This window comes from Neovison vison, chromosome 4 (assembly GCF_020171115.1).
Source record: "Neovison vison isolate M4711 chromosome 4, ASM_NN_V1, whole genome shotgun sequence".
In the NCBI taxonomy this organism is placed as follows: domain Eukaryota; kingdom Metazoa; phylum Chordata; class Mammalia; order Carnivora; family Mustelidae; genus Neogale; species Neogale vison.
In genome coordinates, this window is record NC_058094.1 from 124,007,110 (window position 1) to 124,032,675 (window position 25,566).

General features: G+C 39.6%; 2 protein-coding genes across 2 annotated transcripts in view; both read right to left on the bottom strand.

The window, feature by feature from the left end:
• The window catches only part of VPS41 (VPS41 subunit of HOPS complex), a 179,112-nt gene that overhangs the window by 97,774 nt on the left and 55,772 nt on the right, over positions 1-25,566 (bottom strand). The window contains exon 5 of the mRNA XM_044245645.1: positions 5,332-5,406. Coding sequence (XP_044101580.1) covers positions 5,332-5,406 — 75 coding nt within the window. The remainder of the gene's footprint in view (positions 1-5,331; positions 5,407-25,566) is intronic.
• Positions 9,982-10,498, bottom strand: LOC122904627 (40S ribosomal protein S24-like). The gene has a single exon (XM_044245646.1). It carries the CDS (start codon positions 10,481-10,483, stop codon positions 10,163-10,165), a length of 321 nt encoding a protein of 106 aa, XP_044101581.1. The 5' UTR covers positions 10,484-10,498; the 3' UTR covers positions 9,982-10,162.

Consider the following 25,566-nt stretch of genomic DNA (forward strand, 5'->3'; position numbering starts at 1 on the left):
CTATGTGATTTTTATGGTGGGGAAAAGTATATGAGATGTAAATAAATGGAAGTATAAGCCCTCTGAAAAAGACTGAGGCATCAGTAAACAGAAGATAAATATTAGGACTGTGATTCGAATGGTGAAAGTAAATTACAAATTACCAGGGATAAGTGCCCCTTTAAAAATTATGAACCCACATTAAAAAAAAAAAAAAACCCATATTGGAGATGTAATAGTAGAATAAGGGGGAATCAAAAGAAAAGTGAACAGACTAGGTTCTTGGTTCTGGGTTCATACCCTACTGCTACATTTGACTGAATAACCTCTTCTTCAAATATTCCTGTTTCTTCCATCAGTATGGAAAACACTAGAACTTCCACAAAACAGCTCTCATAAACTTGGTTGGTACAACCAGGGTGATTTGTAAAATCTGCACTGTTTTGGTTCATTTCACTAATGTGACAGGCCAAACAAGCTGGTCGTAAGTTATACCACCATAGCTAATAAAATCCAAAACAGTTTTTATTTATTTCTTCTCCCTCCCTCTTTATTTATTTTGCAATTTTTGTCAGTGAATATCATACTCGTCTGTGAAAGGAATCTGCTGAATGTCTGCCTCAGAGAGTTCTGGCTTTAAGGAAGATCTCATCCCAGGTAAGAACCTGTAATTAAAGGCTAAAACAGAAGGGGTCTTTTTGAAAATGGTATCCTCTAACCACCTCCCCCAACTAGTCACAAAAATACCTAATGAAGATAAAGAGAAAATTCAGAGCAGGAGCCCTTAGAGTCAATCTATGGCAGTCCTGGCAAATTTCTCATTAACACCAGACCCATAGGGCCATGTGAGGGCCATGGAAGGCATGTGATATGTTTTACTGCTTGAAGTAAAGAAAACCTGCTCTCATGGAACAATAAGGAAGGCATAGATCTTCTCCAAGTGAGCATGGAGTTCTATGTATTTGCCAACCAGAAAACCGGGCGATGTAGCCCATCTGATGGAAAGGAACCATGAGCGAGGTGGCCAGAGGCTCAGACAACCTCCCCAGCTGTACTTCCCTCGAAAAAGCCATTCTTTCAAACCCCAGTTTCCAACAGAAACAAGGGCAAGTAGGAACAGGAATGAACATGGAAGCTGCCGTTCCATCTGGGGTGGGAGCTGAAGAGACCCTCCCAGAGGAGACCTGGATTTCCTTTTCTCCACCCATGAAGAGTGTCAGAGACCCAGGAGCAGCAGCAGAGGCTCCCATGTCACTGGGGGAGCTGTCTTAACCGATGAGCTCTGGTCAGAGGGAATCAAGCTCATTTCCCAGGGCCCTTGTGTGGAGAGAAGAAGGTGATTCCACAACACCCAAAATGCTAACAGGTAGGGCCAAAAGCAATCAGATGCAGACTCTGTTTGCTAACCCGGATTCAGAAAGAGCTCTCTCTTCTTGTTCTAGAATGGATAAAAAAGCAACAAAACACACACACAGGTCAGTAAAAATGATATTGCAGAACACAATTCCGATGACTCAGAGGGAAAAAAAGCACACTTTTTTTTTTAAAGATTTTATTTATTTATTTGACAGAGAGAAATCACAAGTAGATGGAGAGGCAGGCAGAGAGAGAGAGGGAGGGAAGCAGGAAGCAGGCTCCCTGCTGAGCAGAGAGCCCGATGCGGGACTCGATCCCAGGGCCCTGAGATCATGACCTGAGCTGAAGGCAGCGGCTTAACCCACTGAGCCACCCAGGCGCCCCCCAAAAAAAGCACACTTTTAAAAATGTTTACTAGTAGCCAGAAAAGAAAGAAAATTGGAAAACTGTTCAGTGACTTCACTAAGAAAAGATGTCTGTGAGTCTGGAGCCGAAAGATGACCTGATGATCACTAGATGTTTCTTCTGTTCCTCTACTACTCCAAACAATTTATAAATATTAACTCATTTATTTCTAATAATCAATGAGGCAGGTACCATCTTTATCCCCAATTTATAGAGGAGGAAACAGACTGAGGCACAGAGAGATAGGAATAATGTACCTGACATCACACAGCTAAAATGTGGCAGCATGATTCCATTCCTAACCTTTAGACTATACTACATGGCACTCTAACACACAAAAGGGACACTGGCTGCTCTAGGCGGTTGAGCATCTGCCTTCGGCTCAGGTCATGATGCCAGAGTCCCGGGATGGAGCCCTACATCGGGCTCCCTGCTTGGTGGGAAGCCTGCTTCTCCCTCTCCCTCTGCCTGCAGCTCCCCCTGCTTGTGCTCGCTCACTCTCCCTCCATCAAATAAATAAATAAAATCTTAAAAAAAAAAAAAGAAATACAAGTACAAGAAGTTGTAGATTTTTAAAATTAAATATATATCTGGCTGATATGAAAATAGAGCCAGGAGCAAGAGAAAGACTTCAGGAAAATTAAACATCCAAGATGGAATAAAACACTATTCCATGAGGCAACATGGAGACTGGAAAAAGGCAAATCAGCAAAGGGAAACAAACAAGAGACTCCCCAACTACAGAGAAAGGAAGAGCAGAAAATGAGAAAGAAAAGCACATACGGTGTGTGTGCCCACGTGTGCGTCACACATGCAGTATGACAGGTTTTCCTAACAATATACATACTTTCGAAAGGAGAAGGGTTAATGGTGCTTATCCATTCACCCTCTTTCCTTGGAAAGTTTAGCTACAATAACGCAGGACGGAGGAAAGGCCAGTTTGCAATGGGTTAAGAAGTGAATGGTGAGCAGTGAAAACGGCTGACATAAACCCAGAGCACTCACCATACACCCAGCACCTGGCAATGTTCCCAGGCAGCCCCCCAGCATGCCCAGGACCCAGTGGAGGAAGCAGCGGAAATCCCGCCCAGGCAGGCGGAATACAGAGCCAGTATTAGCCTCTGCTCCATAACTGCCTCCAGCCTAAGTATTATTGGGTTTCTTTGAAGAAATGAAAATAAATGGAATTGAAGCAATAATCAAAATCAGAACTGAAGTAAACTTTTCTGAAATGAAAACAATACTTCAGTATATGGATCAAAAGGACTTACTGTGTTCCAGACAAAATTAATGAAAATAGACCTGAACAAGACATAACTTAGCAAACTGAACTACAAGGGCTGTATATTGTTGTTTTATTGTTGTTATTATTATTACTCTAAGCTCCAAGGCAGGACTAAAAAAAAAAATTTTTTTTTAAGGTTTTGTGAAAGAACAAAAGTATGCTGGCCTCAGACGTGTTTACAAAAATAAAGGTCAGACAAAAGGAAGCAACACCTCCAAAATTTTAAGAGAAAATATCTCCACCCTGAACTCTACACTAAATTGATTCTAGTTTATGTATGAAGGTGACGTATATTATCTAGGGGTCTTAATACACTAAAGAAAGAAAAATCACAACAGCCATTTAAAGATGCATTAGATCTAAATATCTGGAGTTTATCTTTGTAATAATCTTTGTGTTTTTATCATTACTGACTGCTTTGCCAGATCATTCTATACTAGTTACTCATTTTCCCAATACTGCTAGCTTACATAAATTATGTGCACCAAAATATCTATTTTCAGTTCTATCAATGCTAATAAACATATGTGAAAACTGTTTTAAAAAATGTACCACAAGGGGTGCCTGGGTGGCTCAGTCATTAAGCATCTGCCTTCTACTCAAGTCATGATCCCAGGGTTACGGGAGCACCCCCCCACCCCGTCCCCCGCTCTGTGGGAAGACTGTTTCTCCCTCTCCTGCTCCCCCTGCTTGTGTTCCCTCTCTCCCTGTGTCTTCCTCTGTTGAATAAATAAAATCTAAAAAACAAAAACAAAAACAAAAAGTATCACAGGTCTACACCAAAATATGGCAGTTAAAAATCTGCCTAAATTGGAAAACAGGTATTTGCCAAGAAGTATACCAGGTGATATCTGAGGGTCATTATACACTAGACACAATTAAAATATCCCACTTTGCCACATCAAATAATAATTATTCAACATTTAAAGCTCTGAAAATTCACTGATGAAATTATTTCAGTAAAAATTATTTTCCAATTTGAAAAATGAATATTCTCTTCCAACAATTTAGTTCAACTAAATTGGTTGTCAGCCCAGAACAAATTCCTCACCTTTAAGGACAAAAATAAATAAATAAAGATGACCTTCCTTTACAAATTCATAAATACTAAAAGGTTTCAATTGTTCAGATAATTCTCAATTTCCATATGTACCAGGCTCCTCCCTCACCTTCCTGACAGTCTGGTCCACCTCAGGATTTTAGAAAATACTGTAAAATTTGACAGTGATCTTTGGAAAGCACAGGGTTCCAACTACCATTTCAAAGGACCTTTTGGGCAACATTAAGCTTAGATATGTAAAATGCATTCTTGTGTGTCAAGAGACTTCATTTTTCTTTTGCTAATAGATCAAATGGGTATAAATCTTTTACACAGAGCACACTGTTTTTCATTTACTCATCTTAATGACCCAGTGAATTTAGATCATGTAAAAATACAAAATCAGATTAGGAAATGTGCTCTCTTCAGTCAGGAATATGTAAGATTGTGTAATGATTCTTAATGCACTTTTCTCGAACTGTTATTTTAGAAAAGTAGCTTAAATACACTGTGTATCAGAATTTTATCATTGCAAACCAACATTAGAAAAGACTTCCATCGACTGAAAAACAAAAAAGACATTCTTATAAGTAGAAAATCAATCACCACAACCACTAAATGTCACAGCTCAACATCAGCAAGAAGCACTGATAATTGTTAGTTATACACTGCACAAGTGATGTATGTCCTCGGTTGAGGAAGTGGGTGCCAGGTTTTTAGAAAACTGTACATATATTGATTTTACATTTATTTAATGTGGCCATTGTAAGACACTTTATTCTTCTGATAAACTATGATTGCTTATCAAAAGATTCTATAATTCAAGAGAAACATTCATAACTTGTGTGAAAATGAAAACCACCAGCCCACAGAAATCATGCCCACAAAATCCAATTTTGTGGATTTATGGCGGAAAGGCATTAAACTACTTGTCTTGCAGGGACTGCAGGCTAGTCAGTGAAGTACAAGTGGCACAGCAGTAATGATTAAGGTGACACGTCCCCCTGCCACAGCTGTTAATCAGCTTAATACTAGTTACTTTATTGACATTCTTGTAATTACTTTTCCTAAGGCACATTTGTGCGACATATATTTTACTTTAATTATGAGCAATCGGAAGAGAGTCCAATACCCAAAAAGAATAATCAAGGTTCTCCTAAAGCAGGTATACAGTAAGCCGGGTGTGTTTCCAAGCCCCTGGAGTTGGAGACCATCCCAGGCCTCAGAACCAGATCGTGTTTTCCACGTGCCCATGTCATTGCCATACCTTGCCATCCTCCGAACACACGCCCATGTGCTCTCCACTCTCATCCAGGCTAATCTGATTTATCTTCACGGGACTCTAGTCAAACAAACAAACAAACAAGCAAACATGTAAAACTTCAGGAAAATATATACATCAACAACCAAATGCTTTGGCTCTTTGTAATAGTTCAGTGAGAAAAACGCCTATTAGTTTAGATGTGTGAGTTTAAGACATATTTGGTTTTTGGAAATGAAAATGGTAAAGTACAGCTTTGCTCTCACACACGTAATAAACCTGGAAACCTAAGACTTCCCCCCAAATTACGTATTGCACGAACTTCAAGTCCCACCTAAAATGTTATTTTTGTTACAGGTTATATTCCTTTTTATGTATTCTCTTCTATTTACTCCCCATTCCTAAAACTCCTTCCAAACCAAATCCATTAAAGAACATAACAAACGCCAAAAATAAAAAATCATGAGGCAAAGAAAAATTTTGACTGTTCCAGTTTGGTACATTCTTCTCTCATAAATCACTAAATTGACATTGTATTTAAACTTTATGCTTAGTACTTTCTGGGGGGAAATGTACAGGGCGTGGTTGATATTCACTAATTTGTTATCCCTCTTCTTTTTAGTAATATCAAATTTTAAAAATCTATCAAGACTGGGGCACCTGGGTGACTCAGTGGGTTAAAGCCTCTGCCTTTGGCTCAGGTATGGTCTGAGGGTCCAGGGATCGAGCCCCGCATTGGTCTCTCTGCTTGGCGGGGAGCCTGCTTCCTCCTCTCTCTCTCTGCCTGCCTCTCTGCCTACTTGTGATCTCTCTCTCTCTCTCTCTCTGTCAAATAAATAAACAGATGTTTAAAAAAAAATCTGTCAAGACTGAAACCAGGCATTCTACTTTGAATGTATTTTCCCAAGCATAAATAAACAACATGACTTTTATTATTTTTCACAGCTTTCTCGTTTTCTATGTAGCCAACTGTTTACCTACTAAAACATTCAAATAGGTGGATTTTCCAATAGAAGTCAAGACCGGTAAATGATGACAACACTAAAAAAATGGCAAGCTTTTATTCTCTTCCTAAATAATGGCGCTTTCCTGCTCTTTTACACAAAACATGATAGAACAAAGCATGGAAAGAAAAGCCTTCATCAGTTATGGCATAAGTCTGCAAATTAGTTTTTTAAAGTATCTAACTTTAAGATAATTTGGCTTGTTGATAAGGATTAATGGAAAAATACAAAATGGAATGTTCCTTTCTCGGTGGAAAGTATCTCAGAGCTAGTAACCAAAGGTTAGGGCAGACCAAGACTCCCAGACCCAGGCCACCCACGGACATGCTGTTGAGAGAAATTCCTCCATTGCCGGGTGAGACAGCTGAACCCAGAGCCCTTCCTCATGTTGGTCATTGCACCAGCAACACTCCTGAAATGCAGTCTATGAAAAGCAACCTTATCTCCTTAAAAGTTCCTAGAATGTTGAGGTGCCCGGGTGGCTCATTGGTTTAAGTGTTTGCCTTTGACTCAGGTCTTGATCCCGGGGTCCTGGGGTTCTGGAATCCAGCCTCGAATGTGGCTCCCTGCTCAGCGAGGAGTCTGCTTCTCCCTCTCCTCCTGCCCCCACTCATGCTCTCCCTCGCTCTCAAATAAGTAAAAAAAAATTTTAAAGTTTCTAGAATGTTAAAAGAGGAAAGGACCTTGTAGATAGATATTTGATCCCTTTTACAGGGGAATAAACCCAAGTCCAGGGATGAGAATAACAAAAGAGAAAGTGCCAGGGATCCAACCTAGAGAGCAGGGGACAGCGCCTAGAACAGGGAGCGTGATGGACAATGGATGGCGAGGAATACGCAAAACAAAATACAAGCTGAACTGGGAGGGCAGTGAGGCCAGCGCGTCTGGACTCCTGGCTGAGAAGCCTGAATGCTCAGCTTTTGTGTCTTCTTTGAATAAATGCTTTCCTCACTGAGTATCCTCTGGGACCAGTTTCCTAACGTTCACCATTTTGTTCATCAAATAACATTTTAATACCCATTTACTCTAGCAAATATAACCCCCTGACTGTAATTTAACTATTTACATAGATTACATAAGCATAGATTATGGCTATAAGGTATTCTTGGTTATATTTGGGGTGTGTGTGTGTGTATGTGTGTGGGTGGTTATATATAATATATAACATATTTGTCTCAAATTACATTTTTTTTTTAGAGTGAGGATTTTTTATTCTTTTTCAGGTAGTACATCCTTTTTTTTTTCCCCAATTTATTTATTTTCAGAAAAACATTATTCATTATTTTTTCACCACACCCAGTGCTCCATGCAAGCCGTGCCCTCTATAATACCCACCACCTGGTACCCCAACCTCCCACCTCCCCGCCACTTCAAACCCCTCCTATTGTTTTTCAGAGTCCATAGTCTCTCATGGTTCACCTCCCCTTCCAATTTACCCAAATTCCCTACTCCTCTCCAACGCCCCTTGTCCTCCATGCTATTTGTTATGCTCCACAAATAAGTGAAACCATATGATAATTGACTCTCTCTGCTTGACTTATTTCACTCAGCATAATCTCTTCCAGTCCCGTCCATGTTGCTACAAAAGGTGGGTATTCATCCTTTCTGATGGAGGCATAATACTCCATAGTGTATATGGACCACATCTTCCTTATCCATTCGTCCATTGAAGGGCATCTTGGTTCTTTCCATAGTTTGGCGACTGTGGCCATTGCTGCTATAAACATTGGGGTACAGATGGCCCTTCTTTTCACGACATCTGTATCTTTGGGGTAAATACCCAGGAGTGCAATTGCAGGGTCATAGGGAAGCTCTATTTTTAATTTCTTGAGGAATCTCCACACTGTTCTCCAAAGAGGCTGCACCAACTTGCATTCCCACCAACAGTGGAAGAGGGTTCCCCTTTCTCCACATCCTCTCCAACACATGTTGTTTCCTGTTTTGTTAATTTTGGCCATTCTAACTGGTGTAAGGTGATATCTCAATGTGGTTTTAATTTGAATCTCCCTGAGGGCTAATGATGATGAGCATTTTTTCATGTGTCTGATAGCCATTTGTATGTCTTCATTGGAGAAGTGTCTGTTCATATCTTCTGCCCATTTTTTGATGTGTTTGTCTGTCTCGTGTGGGTTGAGTTTGAGGAGTTCATTATAGATCCTGGATATCAACTTTTGTCTGTACTGTCATTTGCAAATATCTTCTCCCATTCCGTGGGTTGCCTCTTTGTTTTGTTGACTGTTTCCTTTGCTGTGCAGAAGCTTTTGATTTTGATGAAGTCCCAGAAGTTTATTTTCGCTTTTGTTTCCTTTGCCTTTGGAGACATATCTTGAAAGAAGTTGCTGTGGCTGATATCAAAGAGATTACTGCCTATGTTCTCCTCTAGGATTCTGATGGATTCCTGTCTCACGTTGAGGTCTTTTATCCATTTTGAGTTTATCTTTGTGTACGGTGTAAGAGAATGGTCGAGTTTCATTCTTCTACATATAGCTGTCCAGTTTTCCCAGCACCATTTATTGAAGAGACTGTCTTTTTTCCACTGTATATTTTTTCCTGTTTTGTCAAAGATTAATTGACCATAGAGTTGAGGGTCCATATCAGGGCTCTCTACTCTGTTCCACTGGTCTATGTGTCTGTTTTTATGCCAGTACCATGCTGTCTTGGTGATCACAGCTTTGTAATAAAGCTTGAAATCAGGTAAGGTGATGCTGCCAGCTTTATTTTTGTTTTTCAACATTTCCTTAGCGATTCGGGGTCTCTTCTGATTCCATACAAATTTTAGGATTATTTGCTCCATCTCTTTGAAGAATGCCGGTGGAATTTTGATCAGAATGGCATTAAAAGTATAGATTGCTCTAGGCAGTATAGACATTTTAACAATGTTTATTCTTCTGATCCAAGAGCATGGAATGGTCTTCCATCTTTTTTGTCTTCTTCAATTTACATTTTAATAGGGATATGTAGCCTGTCAATGCTGAGTTTTCCTGTCCTGTCTAACATGGTAGTCTCTGCGTATGAATCAAAAACTGAAGAAAATCAAAGTACGCCACATGTGACCAGCAGCTGGTATCAGACAGCACATGAATCAGAACATTTTCCCCACTGCAGGAAGTTCTACTGGACAGTGCTGTTTCAGGCCTACAAAACTGAGCCCCACCTCTGAATGCAGTCCTTCTTTATCATTACAACGAATTCCTCCCTCAGTAGAATCTGTACCACCACATTAGCAATGTTACAGGGAAAAGCAATATCTACAAGGTTTGAGAGTCCTCTTTCCCTCACATCTCTGTGAGCAACAGAATTTTTTCTTCTTTACTTTTTTTTCTGCCAAAGATCAATATTCATTGATTTATTTCCCCGACTACTAATAAACATAAGCATTTCTCTTAAGTCTGTTGGTCAATTAATCTGCTCAAGCAGTTGAACTTATTTGCAGACAGCTCATACTCATTTTTCTATGGACATGTTTGTCATTTTCTTGTTAATTTCCTTTTTATTTTTAGGGTATGAGGTCTTGGTATTGTGTACGGTATTGTGTATGAGGTGTAGACTTGGTATTGGTATTGTGTATGAGGTGTAGACCGGACATTGTATGTGGTCTTTTTTTTTTTTAATTGGAAGACGGCTATTGCTTTATTTCTTTTTTTTTTTTTTACACATTAACATTCTTAGTTTATTAATCCTCTCATGAAAAATCTGCACAATCACCACAGATAAAGCCACTGCAGCATCTTTACTCCTTCTGTTGTCCAATCTCCAGCTCACTTCTTTTTGCCAGCACCAACATTGGCTTTTGCAGTCCCCCTGACTTTCTTCATTCTGTTCTTGCGTTCTTTTCACTGTTTTCTTGAGGTCTTTTTCTTCTCATACAGACCGTGTCTTGCAAGTCTATGTTTGGGTTCATTTTTCTTTGCATAATCCAAGGAATCATAAATCATGCCAAAGCCAGTTGTCTTGCCACCACCAAAATGGGTTCTGAATCCAAATACAAATATGACATCTGGTGTGGTCTTGTACATTTTGGCTAGTTTTTCCCGAATTTCTGTCTTAGGTACTGTTGCCTTTCCAGGATGAAGGACATCAATAACCATTTGTTTGCGCTGAAGTAGTCGGTTGGTCATGAACTTCCTGGTCTGGATAGTTACTGTGTCGTTCATGATGGCGGCTGAGCTTCCTATTGCTTTATTTCTAATGTTAAAGTCTTTAATACTTTTGGGACTCATTTTTTTCCCCAAATGGATATCCTGTTGGGGAAGCCCCATTTACTAAATAATCCATCCTTCTTCTGAAGAGAACTGTTTGTCATATAATAAATATTCACCTCAGATATCTTTCTGGGTTTTCAACTGTGGTCTCTTTGTCCGTTGCTGTATCAATTCATCATTGACTTAATTATAATACATATGGTATGTTCTCTTTCTGGTAAAAGGCAAGACCAAGCCATAGTTCTCCACACTTTCCTTGGGTTTTCTCAGGATTTGTATGGTTCTGTGTGAAGTTAAAGATGAAGTAACCCTCATGTTGCTAAATAGAGTCGTCAAGGTTCAAGCCTAACTTACTTTAACTAACAGGAGGATGTAACACTGCTGGTAACTCTCCCCTTCTCTTGGCTTCCAGGATACCACACTTGTCTGGTTTTTCTTTGACATTTCCAGCTCCCCTTTCTGTGTCTTTGGTCAGATTCTCCCAATCTCCTGATTTCTGTATTTCATGGTTCAGTCTAACATCTGTGTTTTCTCCTTTGGTTATTTTCTTCCAAGCCATGAACTGACTGCTAAATTTTATCTCTAGACTGGGCCTCTCCCTCTTTCAGACCAATATTTAGAACTGCCTATTTTACAGATGTACTTGGATGCCTACCAAGCATCTCAGCTAAAGTGTATCCCAACCCAAGATCCCAATGCTCCCTTATGAAAGAGCCCTTCTTAATGTTTCCCTGATCCCAGTTACAGATGACTACATTCTTCTGGCTGCTCAGGGCAAAAAACCTTGGAGCCATTCTTGACTTCCATTTTTCCTTCACACTCTACTGTGTTTCTGCCAGCAATTCTTATCATCACGTAAACCAAATTTATCCAGACTTTGACCACTTTCACCAGCTCTAGAGCTGCCATCCAAGCCACCATCATTCTTGTCTGGATCATCCTAATAGTTTCATAACTAGTGGACCCTGCTTCTGCTGTCACTCTCCCAGAAGTGTGTTCCCAAAAAATCAGCAGAAAGATACTGTTAACAGACTGACCAGACAATGTCATTGCTTGAAAATCTGCCAATGGTCTCCCAACGCAGCAGCAAACCCCAAGTTCTTACTATGAGCTGAGAGTCCTCAACAATTTGGTTCTAGCCCTCCCGCCAACTTCTCCCCTCATCTACACTCTGCCTTGTTCTCTCTCCTCCAGCCATGATGACCTCCCTGCTGTCTTCCTGCCTTAGAGCCTTTGCACCTGTTTGCCCAAGATGCATTTCCGCCAAATCTTCACAGGTAGTCATCTTAGCAATGCTCTCTGGCCACCAACCTACAATTTCAACATTTACCCAAACATCACAACTCCTTTACCGGCTTATTTTTCCCCTGCAGCACTTACCACTACTTACCTTACTATGTATTTTACTTATTTAACTTTTTCACTGTCAAATTCACTCACTACAATACTAAATTCATGATAGTTCAAAGAATAAAAAATTCCCATCACACACAAATTCATCCAGAGAACAGTAAAGAAAGGATATGTTTCCCAAATCTTTTTAGCAAGCCAGCATACTCTTATAATAACAAAGCTCAACAAGGATATTATGAGAAACGAAAAGTACAAGTGAATCTCGGTCATGAGCATAAATGGAAACATCCTAAAGAAAATATTAATAAAGTCAGCATATACAGAAAAGCTGAGTTTATTCCAGAAATCCTAAGTTGGTATAATATAGGGAAATGAACTAATATAATTCTCTGCATTAAGAAAATAAATGAAGAATATCCAAAGATCATCTCATTAGTTGCAGAAAGCTATCAAACTCAACACCATTCCTGGTTAAAAAAAAAAAAAAAAAAAAAAAACAACTCTTGGCATTCCTGGTAAAAACTCTTGGGATGAAAAGTCCTCATTTTCACTTAATGGTGAAATGTTGAAAGCTTTTCCTTCAATATCTCTACAATATTGACTCTTCTAATCCATTTCTCCATGTATTAGACCTTCTTTAACATCTCCAAATAAAATTTGATAATTTTCCCCTTAGCGGTCTTACCCTTTATTTTATTCCAGTAGTGGCAATGTCTGCAAGTACCCTTTTCTCCTTCCTGGTATGTATAACAGGATTCTGTTTATACAACATACAAAAATAGGCAAAATTCTATGACAGCGCAGAGAGGGCACACAGAGAAGACAGAAAATGAAAAAGAAAAGCCAAGCACTTTCAGTTATAAAGGTCAGTGCTGTGGGGTCCCTTTAAGGCGACTTTGAGCAGAGGGGGATTTCACACCGTCTATTCTCAATAGAATGCTAGTTACATGATGGTTTGCATCATAACCACTGTTTCACTGAATATTTTATGTGCCTTGTCAAGTTGTACTTCACAATAAAAATAAACATTAAAAAACTTAAGGTAAAATTAAAAAGAGCGTGTGCATGAAATCGTCTGGGGTTAATACCTTCGGTGGCTTATTTCTTAGATCACATTTTTTCCCTCCATGACTGTCTAGGAACTCAAAGGTTCTCATTCTGTTCTGGTCATCTTGGTTTTCCCAGAAAAAAATTTTTTAATCTTTTTTTTTTAAGATTTTTATTTATTTATTTGACAGACAGAGATCACAAGTAGGCAGAGAAGCAGGCAGAGAGAGAGGAAGGGAAGCAGGCTCCCTGGTGATCCCACAACCCTGGGATCATGACCTGAGCCGAAGGCAGAGGCTTTAACCCACTGAGCCACCCAGGTGCCCCTGAAAATTCATTTTTAATGTTTTCTATTTTATTAATTTCTTATTGTATATTAATTTTCCCTTTCTGGCTTAGAACAATTTTGTTGACCTTATTCTAACTTCCTGACATTAATATAGTGTGCATTAGTTGTTACTGCTCATCTAGTAACCATAAAATAATCAAGTGTCTGGCATTTACCTTTAATTATGTAAACTGGTCATAAATTAGAGGCCAAAAAATAATGTATAATACAATAATTATTTCCTCTTTGAGAAAAGTAACATTTTGTTTTATTTCTAAGAATGGTGACAGCATTATTTGGTTACTTATCTAGTTATTAATAAAACTCTAGTGTAACTACAATTGTGGTCCGAAATGTGGTTCGTATATTTTTAAAAAATTGTTCTTTGAAATCTAAGCTATTCATTTCCAACTAACATGTATTCTCTGGTTCAAAATACACATATCTTTAATGTTTTTTATTATCTAGTTTCTATTGGTTCAAAATACACATATTTTTAATGTTATTTTTATTATCTAGTTTTATTATCTAGCTTTTACATATCCCTTCTATATATCCTGCTCTCTTCTTCACTTAGCAAAGACTGATAGAAACATGTTTCATAAACTTCCCATTACAACTGCGGTTTTGCCCATTTCTTCCTGCATTTCAAGTAAGTTTTGGTCTAGAAATTAGATCCCCGATAATTGGGTACATCAAAGGTATAAAAAAGTTTCCTTTTACCCCTAAATATATACCCCTAAATATATTACCCCTAAATATAATATGTGGTCTGCTAACTAATTCTCTTTTGCTTTAAGTTCTACTTTTTCTTGCACTTTTATTGCCAATATGCTTAATATTTATTTCATATCAAAGCTGAGGATACTTTTCTTTTAGTAACAGTAAAGTATTTTATACTTTTTAGAATTATGTTTCCTTATTCCATTATTGTTTTTTTGCTATATTACTCAACTTCTTTTGTCTATCTAGGGACAATTTAAATGCTATTCATTCTATTTGTATTCTATTAGTATCACTTAAAAATTTTCAGGAATTATACTTGAATTATCTCTCGCTCCAAATCAGTGCAATGGCATACATGGACTCATTTAGAAGATGAGGTATTTAGCCCATGTTTATTTGCTACCTCTTTCCTTTCCCTATTTTAATGAGAAAGTACAAATATTTTATATTTCATAAGTTACACCAAATAAAATTGGAGAGAAAATCCAGTTAATACGTCAGTAAAAATAATAACCTTAAACTATAAGTTCTAAGCATGAATCAAGCTAGAGGAAGAAACTATTTAGCTATTGGGATGTCCATAATTTTAAAACTGATTCATGAGAGATGAATCAAAGATTAGGGATATTTGCCTCTTGTTATGTACATTGCAAAGAACTTTACAGCTTATTCTTCTTTAGTTTTTGAAAATATTTGGACTTCATATTCATGTAACTCAAACCAAGTAAAACAGTCAACTCCCAAAAGAAATAGTACAAATTATAGGTAAACAAGAACAGGAGTCAATCTTAGTAATAACAAATAACATATAAATAAACAAAAGATTTTGCCTATGGAATTGGCAAAGATTGTTTAATTATCTAGTTTTGGCAAAGAAGTCCCCAAAGAGACACTCCTTATCCCCTACTGGTGGGAATTCAAATATGGAGAAACTTTCCTAAGGATCATTTGGCAATGTGTATCAAAAATCTTTAAAATATGTATTTTCTGGGGCGCCTAGATGGTAGAGTCAGTTAAGCAGGGCTGTGAGACTGGCCCTGCTTTGGGCTCTGCACTCAGTGTGGAGTCTGTTTAAGATTCTCCCTCTTCCCCCTTCTACCCCCAGTGCTCTCTCTCTCTCTGAGATAAAAAAATAAATCTTTCAAAAGACATACGTATTGCCTATTTTACACAAGAAGAAGAGGGGTGCCTGGAGAGCTCAGTTGGTCTGCCTTCGGCTCAGGTCATCATCTTGTGGTCCTGGGATTGGGTCCTGCACGGAGCTCCCTGATCAGCAGGGAGTCTGCTTCTCCTTCTGCCTACCCCCAACTCGTTCTCTTGTTCTCTCTCTCTCTCTCTGAAATAAATAAATAAAATCTTTAAAATAACCAAAAAAAAAAAAAAAAAGGAAAAAATTGGGGCGCCTGGGTGGCTCAGTTGGTTAAAGCCTCTGCCTTCAGCTCAGGTCATGATTCCAGGGTCCTGGGATCAAGCCCCGCATCAGGCTCTCTGCTCAGCAGGGAGCCTGCTTCTTCCCCTCTCTCTGCCTGCTTGTGATTTCTGTCAAATAAATAAATAAAATCTCAAAAAAAAAATTATTTTGCAAAGATGCTTTCCACAGCAGGTTTCTTTCGTAAGACACTAAGAAACAGAAATTACTTAAATTTCTAAAAGCAAATATAAATGATGAAAATTAAAAGAACAAAAATATTAAGTTTTAAAAATGTATTATATAATAAAGAATCTGACTTTGGGGCACCTGGGTACCTCAGCTGATTTGGTGTCCAACTCCTGATTTTGGTTCAGGTCATGGTTTCAGGGTCACGGGATGGAGCCCAAGTCAGGCTCTACACTCTTTGGGAAGTCTCCTTGAAATTCTTTCCCTCTCCTTCTGTCCTCCCCCTGCTCATGTGTGTGCACACACACACTCTCTCTCTCTCTCAAATAAATCTTAAAAAAATAAATAAAGAGTCTGACTTAATCCAAGAGAAGTCAGGTCTTTACCCTTGGTTTCTGGGAGATAATCTATCCTAATAGGAATGTCTGTTAAAGGTGAAAGACCTCACAGTCTTTCAATGGGCCATGCCAGAAAGACTAAACCCTGTGATTGCAGGTGGGGGCTTTGGGTCATGCATATAGACCAACCTGTCAACCAATCATTCCTACATAACAGATCCCCCGTAAAAATCCTGAACAGCAGTGGGAGCTTCCTGCGTTGTCACACATGTAGGCCTAGTGGTAACGCGTCCTGAGGACAATGGAATTTTGCATCCCAGGGTCTGCCCTATGTGGTCTCTTCCTTTAGCTGATTTGTTGACTGTATCACTTCCTTGTAATAAACTGTAATTTTGAGTATAATAACTTTCAGTGAGTTCTCTGAGGTCTCTAACTAATTATCAACCACGAGAGTGCATCTGGGAACTTGCAGATCTTGTAGTTGGTGTTGGAAGTCTTCAGCAAACTCACTCCTCTGGAAGACTGTGCCTTCAAATCTCACAATTCGGCACTCTCAGTAAACCCCACCCAGGGTTTATAAATACAACTGTATTTACAGGCATATGTTACAGTACATAACATATGTGGCTGGAAGTAGATACTCTAACATATTAGCACTGGTTTTATCTGGATGCTGAGATACTATTATTGTTTAGATTGTCCTTTTCTATGTTTTGCTCATTTTCTAAAGCATATATTTATTTTGTTTTTAATCCAAAGATAAATATTTTTACATGATTATGTAGTCAGCTTTTTAATTTAAAACCAAAAAGATAGCAAAATTTATCTTAATTGTCAAAGCCATCACTCTGGGGACCCACAGCACCCATTTTTACCTCAAGTGACAACTGAGTGTCATCACTATGCACATCAGTTTCTATTATTAGTTCCGCAATATTTGATAAAAAACAAATAAAGAACAGGATTTCAGCATGGCAGCTGTCAATGACACAAGAAGCAGGTCTGGCACAGGTCCTCACAGAAAAAGGAAGAAATGCCTTACGCATTTCTGCCATTTCTGCATACTTGAAATGAATGGGAAAAAGAGAAAGGGTAAGGAGGGAAACTGTAGTGCAGGAGTCCATCTTTCTTCCATGTGGAATCTAATTGCCTGTTCTACACACAGAATTTACGGGGTGTATCTGCCAAGCTGGGATACTGGAGGAGATGTAAACAAGAAAAGGGACCCAAGGAAAAAAAAAAAAAAGACCCGAGAAAAATGGCCTCAGCTGTATTTTCCATTAGCTACAATTTTATTCCTAATGGAGACATGTTTGGAATTCTGGACAATATAAGTGAGTTTGTTCAAAAATCAATAATGTCAAGCTGACACTATAGAACATACAAAAATGTTTCCTTAATGGAACAAAAAAAGAGGCCTGACTAAGCAGGAGGGGGTGCAGACTGGCCCATACCTTCTAAGCCCAAGTCCACCACAGGTGGTCTCAAGTTCTTAAATTTAAAGAAAAGGCAAAATTACCAACACGTACACCTCATGTGATAATCAATTACCTAATGTAAAATGCCTGAAATAAATACACTTAGTATGGATTATGTCAGCTCTTCAATTAGGAATAAATTCACGGTCATTTCGAAAGCTGCTTTTAATGGTGTTCTTTGTGGCAACTTCTTTTCCCCTGACGCTCCTCATCATCCCACCTTAAGCTATCGGTCCCCCAACAGCGAACCTAAGGAATCAATCTGCTAATGTATAATTTGTAAGGCTCCTCTGACTAACAAATGGATAATTGATTCCTTCACAAATGCTGCATCCCCACGGACACGGAGCGGAATGAATAAGAAGGAAGATGGATTTCACTTTCGTTCTCTCAGATCCGCTAGTTAGCAATCCCAACATGCACATGGCCGCCCAGGCAGCCTCATGCTCTGTAGTCACACTTAGCGAGCAAGCTGCACTTACATTACACGTGTGAAAAGCAAACGCCTGTTCTTTCATACTTGGGAAAAGCTCTTTTTACTGCTTATTTTACTCTCCCCTGATGATACACCCTGAGGTGAGCAAGACCTCTAGCTGGATGTAAGAAGTCTCTGAAAAATACATCTACTTGAGGGGTTTCTACACATCTACAAAACAAACCCTTATGTTCTCTCTGACTTACTCTATGGCCAGAACAACCTAACCTTTAGCTATAAACTCCCAAAGTGTCTCCGTTGCTCTCAGATTTCATCTCAGGGTTTTAATACTCAGTACCGGGCTTGAATAGCTGAAGAAGAAATGACAGTCCCCATCTGGCACTCATTGCCCCACGATACTAACTACGATGCATTCCATTGTTAAAACAGAGTACGCAAGAAAAGTGTATGCTTGTGAGGTTTTTTTTTTTTAATTTTTTAAAAAGATTTTATTTATTTGATAGACAGAGATGACAAGTAGGCAGAGAGGCAGGCAGAGAGACAGGAGGAAGCAGGCTCTCCACGGAGCAGAGAGCCTGATGCGGGGCTTGATCCCAGGACCCTGGGATCATGACCTGAGCCGAAGGCAGAGGCTTTAACCCACTGAGCCACCCAGGTGTCCCTGCTTGTGAGGTTTTAAAGATGATCCTATCTCTCTAAGATTTAATAACTACATTAATTCGAGCTTCTTGATGTGATAATCCAGGTTTTAACAGAAGCTGCTGTTTCTGCAGATAGAAGAAAAACACTTTGTCAGCAGCAAATTCATTCCAATTTGGGAAATAATTGGAAAATTTAAAAAGCTACAAAGTCCTTGTTTCCCACTCTGAAGAAATGGAAGGAGTAATGGAGAAAGGAGCCACAACCTCATATAAGTTATGTTTCAAATTTTGTATGATAATGTGGCTGAAATATTCTTTTTTTTTTTTAAAGATTTTATTTATTTATTTGGCAGAGAGAGATTACAAGTAGGCAGAGAGGCAGGCAGAGAGAGAGAGGAGGAAGCAGGCTCCCTGCTGAGCAGAGAGCCCGATGCGGGACTCGATCCCAGGACCCTGAAATATTCTTTATTCTACAAACAACTACTGACCAATTATAAATCTATACTTTCAAAAAAAATTCTTTTTCACAGAAATAGAAAAAAAATCCTAAAATTCATAGGAAACCACAAGTTTCCAAATAATCAAATTAATCCTAAGGAAGAAAAAGCTGAGGCCTCACACTTCCTGATTTCAAGCTATATTACAAAACTATATTGATCAGAACAGTATAGGACTGACATAAACGTGGACACTGAATCAAGAGCCCAGAAATAAACCCATGCTATCACCTAGTATTTCAAGAATAGTCAATGATGAAAGGACAGTCTCCTTAATAAATGGTGGGAAAACTGGATATTCCTATGTAAATAATACAACAGGACCCCTATCTTATACCACTTACAAAAATTAACTCAAAATGGATTAAGAACTTAAAGGTAAGATATGAAGTCATAAAACTCCTAGAAGAAAACATAGGGGGAAATCTCCTATGACAGTCTGGGCAATGATTTTTTTGGACATGACACCAAAAGCACCAAGTAACAAAACCAAAACTCAGCAAGTGGAATGACATCAAACTAAAAGCCTTCTGTACAGCAGAGAAAACGATCAATAAAATGAAAAAGGCAGCCTACAGAACAGAGGGCACTACGTGCAAACCATGTATCTAATCCGGGGTTAATATGCAAAATATACAAGGAATTCATACCACTCAACAGCACGAAAACAATCTGATTTAAAAATGGGCAGAGCGGGCGCCTGGGTGGCTCAGTTGGTTAAGCAACTGCTTCAGCTCAGGAGTCCTAGGGATCCCACATCAGGCTCCCAGCTCCACAGAGAGTCTGCTTCTCCCTCTGACCGTCTACCCTCTCAGGCTCACTCTCTTTTTCTCTCTCTCTCTCTCAAATAAATAAAATCTTAAAAAGAAGTGGGCAGAGGACTTGAACTGACATTTCTCCAAAGAACAGAGACAAATCGCTGACAAGTACAGGAAAGGTGCTCCATGTCACTCATCACCATGAAAATGCAAATCAAAACCACCATGAGTTATCACATCACACCTGTTAGGAAAGCTATTATAATAGCTGACAAATGCTGGTGAGGATGTGGAAAAAAGGGAACCCTGGTGCACTGCTGCTGGGAATGTAAGTTGGTACAGCTACTATGGACAAGAGTGTGGGGACTCCTCAAAAAAATCAACACTCAAACTATCACATGACCCAACAATCTCAATTCTGGGTATAAATCCAATGGTAATAATGCATGATCTCAAAGAGATCTGTACCCCCATGTTCACTGCACCATTATTCATAACAGCCAAGATATGGGAACAACCTTACTATCCACTGACAGATGAATGGATAAAGAAAATGTGTGTGTGTGCACACACACACACACACAGAGCTGGGATGTGTATGTATGCACATACACACATATGTACACATTTTTATGTATGTGTACATATATGTGTATATATACATACATGTGTGTATATTATATATTATTATATATTCCATATATATATAGAATATTATTCAGCTATTAAAAAAAAATCCTGCCATTTACAACCCCACAGATGGACCTTGATGGCATGATGCTAAGTGAAGTAAGTCAGACCAAAAAGGACAAATACTTATATGATGTGGAATCTGAAAACACCCAAATTCCTAGAAATTGAGTAAAATGGCGGTTGCAGGGATGAGGGGGGTGAGGAAATAGGGAGATGTTGATCAAAGGTACAAAGTTATAAGATGAGGAAGTTCAGGGGCTCTCCAGTACACTATGGTGACTGCAGTAAACAATACTGTGTTCTATACAGTTGCTGTATAGTTGCTGTGAGAGAAGAGCTTTAATGTCCTTACCATAACAACATCAAATGGTAATTATATGAGGGAGAAGTTAGCCTGACTGTGGTAAACGTTTTGAAATATGTGTGTGTGTCAGTTCATTAACACTGTACACCTTAAACTTACATATTATACATCAATTATATTGCAAAAGCTTGAAAAAATGAAACTGCATACTCTAAAAACAAAGTACTAATCTATTATGTAAACAAGGTTGATTTCTGAGCGAGAAGTATTTTAAACAACTTATATGTTAGTTAAAATATTAAGCACAGTTATTTTAATGTGAAACAATTACATGTCTGCTATTTGAGGTGGTGTCCATTGTATTTCTAATGCAAGAATTCCAAAATACCCTCCCAGCATCACAGCCTACTGACTGACAGAACATTTCCTTCCATGATTCAAGTAGCTTTATGGTTCATCAAAGCTTTTTTCTGATGCTGCAAAACTCTGAGTAAATATTAAAATTACCTTAAGAGAGAGTACATTGTCTACATCTCCTGATAGCCTTAATAAATATTCTGTAACTTCCACAAAAATACTGTTTGGGAGGAAAAAACAAATGTATTAAATATCTCTAATTTGCCACTTAAATTTAACTTGTATTTTAATGATCAAAAACTGAAATTACCCTGTTAGAAAATCAATGTCCCAGAAAATGATTTAAACTCTAACTGGTGTCTTGAAAATCATCTAAAAGAAGTAAAAACTTCTTCTTTTTTTTTTTTTAGATTTTATTTATTTGACAGAGAAAGAGAGATCATAAGTAGGCAGAGATCACAAGCAGGCAGAAAAAGAGGGAAGCAGGCTTCCTGCTGAGCAGAGAGCCTGATGCGGGGCTTGATCCCAGGACCCTGGGATCATGACCTCAGCTGAAGGCAGAGGCTTTAACCCACTGAGCCACCCAGGCACCTCAAGAAGTAAAAACTCCTTGACAGTCTTGGGAATGAGAAGAAATGCAAATGAGAAGAATGGACAGAAGTTCTCAGGAAGAGTCTTGTTGGGAAAGAAAAGAATTCTGTCCATTCATTGTGTCATGGCGGTTTTAACTTGAGCTTAAATTTTCTGCATTTCTAAGACTGCTTATTCAGTCAGTCTTTGCAAGCCACTGAAACATTCCTAAATACTTTGACCTTTTAAGAGTATCCTCTGGGGCACCTGGGTAGCTCAGTCAGTTAAGCATCTTACTCTTGATTCCTACTCAGGTCAGGGGATTAGAGCCCCCCATCGGGCTCCATGCTCAGAAAGGAGTCTGCTTCTCCTTCCCCCTATTCCTACCCTCCCTCCTTTCCTTCCTTCCTTCCTTCCTCTCTCTCTCAAACAAATAAAAATCTTAAAGAAAGAATTAAATAGTATCCCCTAATCAAGCATTTCACCACCTCCCCAAGAGCACAGTGGGGGGGACTTTGATGCTGGAAAAAGGGACAGTAGCATTTACCACCTCATCTGACTCATCAGAGCCCAGACTGCTGCATCTGCCAGCGCCCAGACCCTACAGTCCCCGGGGACTGCCGGCTGGTGACAGACTCAGACCTCCCGCCCATACCCTACCAGGTCAGGACAATGGAGGCAGGAGCAGAGAATGGCCTTCCAGCCTGAAGAAGACTTATTACATGGATGTTCGTGTTCTAAATCCTGACAACCTTTAAAAGCGCAGGGAGGATTTGAAAGGGATTGCCTCCTAAGAAGCCGGTATACTGCTGATTCCTAGAGCTGACTGCATCTTCTGCCCGCACCCGCTACGTCCCCACCAACAACGGCAGAAGGCAGGCTTGCACAGGATATCTGCTCAACACAAGGCCTCCCTCACCAACGTGGGCATGGATGAAAACACGGCTTCAGTCTAAGGCCAAGTCAGGCTTTTGGTCTACTGTTATTTAGGTATTTATTTAGTCCTCTTTCATTCACACTCCAGGGACGGTGCTAGATGCCAGGTGAACACGGTAAATGTGGGCCTTGCCCTTATGAGGCTGGCAGCCCACGGAAGAGCTGTTCCTATTTAAGACTATAACCTTTCAGGGCCACTACAGACCTGCAGCCGTCCCCAAGCTCGTTCTCCCCAGAGCCTGCAATGCCCATCTGCTGAACAATTCAGAGAGGGCATTTTGGCTAAGTCTCCTTCTGATGCCTCGGGTACTAACTTTGGCAGTTGAGTGAGGAAAACTTTAATATGAAATCAGTCTGAGCAACAGCATAAGGAGCAAGCCAAGTGTCTTTTTCTAGCATCCACCCCAGAATTACTGAGCACTGACCCGCGACCCAACACGGTGCCAAGTTCATGATGCCATTTATGTGAAACAGTCTGTTTTGCTGGAAAACCACTGTTAAAAGAATAAACATGTGTTACATACATAAATGACCTGGAAAGAAATACAACTGACAGTTTTCAAAATGGTGAAACATAATAATGTGTGAAGTATGACAGAAAATGATGTGTTCTTAAACTGAGTTATTTGTCCCTACTTATACATGAATCCAACAAAGACACAGAAAAAGAGTGACAAAGGAAAGCAGAACTGCCAAAGAAATTCAAAGTCATCAGCCTAGCAAGGGAATAGTGCAGAAGAGAAATTTACTAATAAATGCATTTCACAAAGAAGCAACCAATATTACCAGACACCCTCCATGATACAAAGCAGATTAAAGAAAAAGTGGACAAACAGCACCTGCCTTCAACGTGTCTGTGTACACAGGCTCTGGGAATCCAGCACTTTGTGACATTCTGCTTTATCATTTAACCATATTACAGATCATTATTTATATGACTAGCTCCACAACCTATTCGACCTGAGAACAGGGGCTGTGTATTGTCATTCTTTATAATCCATGCACCTACTTACAAAATGTTGACTGAAGGAGTAAGAAGCAATCAGTGAATGAATATGAAAAAGGCGCTCTTCTGTGTGGGGTCATCCAGAAAGCTGTCATAAAGAAGGTGGGACACAGAGCATTTCCATAGGCAAAGACAGGAAAGCACACGGCAGCAAGAGCTAAAGCACAACGTCTGGATACACCTCAGGCCACAATGACGGGCAATCCTGTCGCCGAGACAGCGGAAGCCTGGGGGCTGCAGAGAGGAGCTCTGTTTTATTCCTCAGGCATCAAGGGGGCACACAAGTGTTTTTGGGGACAGGAGTAACAGAATCCCAGCTTTCCCCTGGGAAGACTGCTTGGGCAGCTGCGTGAAAGATGGATTTGGTGGGGGGGGGGTCGGGGGGGGTAAGTGGCAGGGAGATCTGCTGGGTTTCACTGCAATAACCCAAGTGAGTTTCAATAAATACTTGACCAAGAGTGGTGGCGATATAAAGAGGGAGCAAAAGAAAGAACGAGCTCAGAAAAGAATCTCAGGGGATATACAAGGTAATGGAGGCACATGGAGGATAAACATCCCAGAAGCAAATCCGGAGGAGAAAAGAATGGAGCCTTCTAAAGAACATGACATCCAGCAGGGGCCTGGAAAAGCCTAGTCTTTGTGATAAGGCAAAGATGAGCTTCTTCTTGGCTATAGTGTTTAGATTCAAAAAGAGACTATACCTTGTCTGACCCACTCCACCCGCTGATAAAGAAACAAGGACCTTCAAAAGATACTGGGTGGAGGGCGCCTGGGTGGGTCAGTTGGTTAAGGGACTGCCTTCAGCTCGGGTTATGATCTCAGAGTCCTGGGATCGAATCCCACATCAGGCTCCCTGCTCCTTGGAGAGTCTGCTTCTCCCTCTGACTTTCTCCCCTCTCATGCTCTCTCTCACTGTCTCTCTCTCAAATAAATAAATAAAATCTTTAAAAAACAAACAAACAAACATGAATAAAAAAAAAAAAAAGAAAAGATACAGGGTCAAATTCAAGAGCAGGACCTCGCTGGGGGGCATTTGAGTGCAGTCGGGCGGGGAAGCCAGGACTCAGCAGAGAAGGACAGAGCAGTCCCTTCTATTCTAGTGGTAATTCCCAACACCGATGTCTCCATGTATCACATAACCCAACTCATCTAAATCATTTCAAATGATACTTTAGCACAGAAATAAATACTGATGTTTTATAACCAAAGAAATTCAGCTGAAGGGGGACACCATGAACAAGGTATCCTCTATAGGCAGCCCTGAAGTTCCTAGACTACAGGGTTCTAATGCTACAATTCCAGAAAATATAATTCATTTTTTCCCAGAGAATGCTGCCCTAGAGCACATAAGTTTTTTCTAGAAGAGTTAATACAATAGAAATGGGACTGTCAGCCCCACAACCATGTAACTAGAAAAGAAACAAGCATATTACTATTCTTTTTTTTTTTTTTTAAGATTTTGTTTATTTGACAGAGAGTGAGACCGCGAGAGAGGGAATACAAGAGGGAGAAGCAGGTTTCCTATTAAGCCAGGAGCCTGATATGGGGTTTGATCCCAGGACCCTAGGATCACGACCAGACCAGAGCCACCCAGATGCCCATATTCTTTAAAATTAAGTCTTAGAGGGATACCCCTTAGACTGGACAAGCCCTATGCGTCTCCTACGTACACCTTGAAGAACAAACTTCATCACCAAAAGCAGGTCCAGAAAGACCAACAGAGTGCAAATCCATGATGATGGCAGAGCTAACATGAACATCCCACTGGGGCCCACAGATAACCCTGCATAATTCTCAATATGCACACTGATGATACCATCAGTGCTTAACACAAAATCTATAAGGAATAAAGATGTTCTTACTTTTCTCTCATTTATAACTGAATAATAGCAACAGCGCTAATGCATTCTACTTACCTAAAAACATTTGAGAAAGGCTTTGTGCTTCCACAGGTTGAGGGGAAAAAAAAA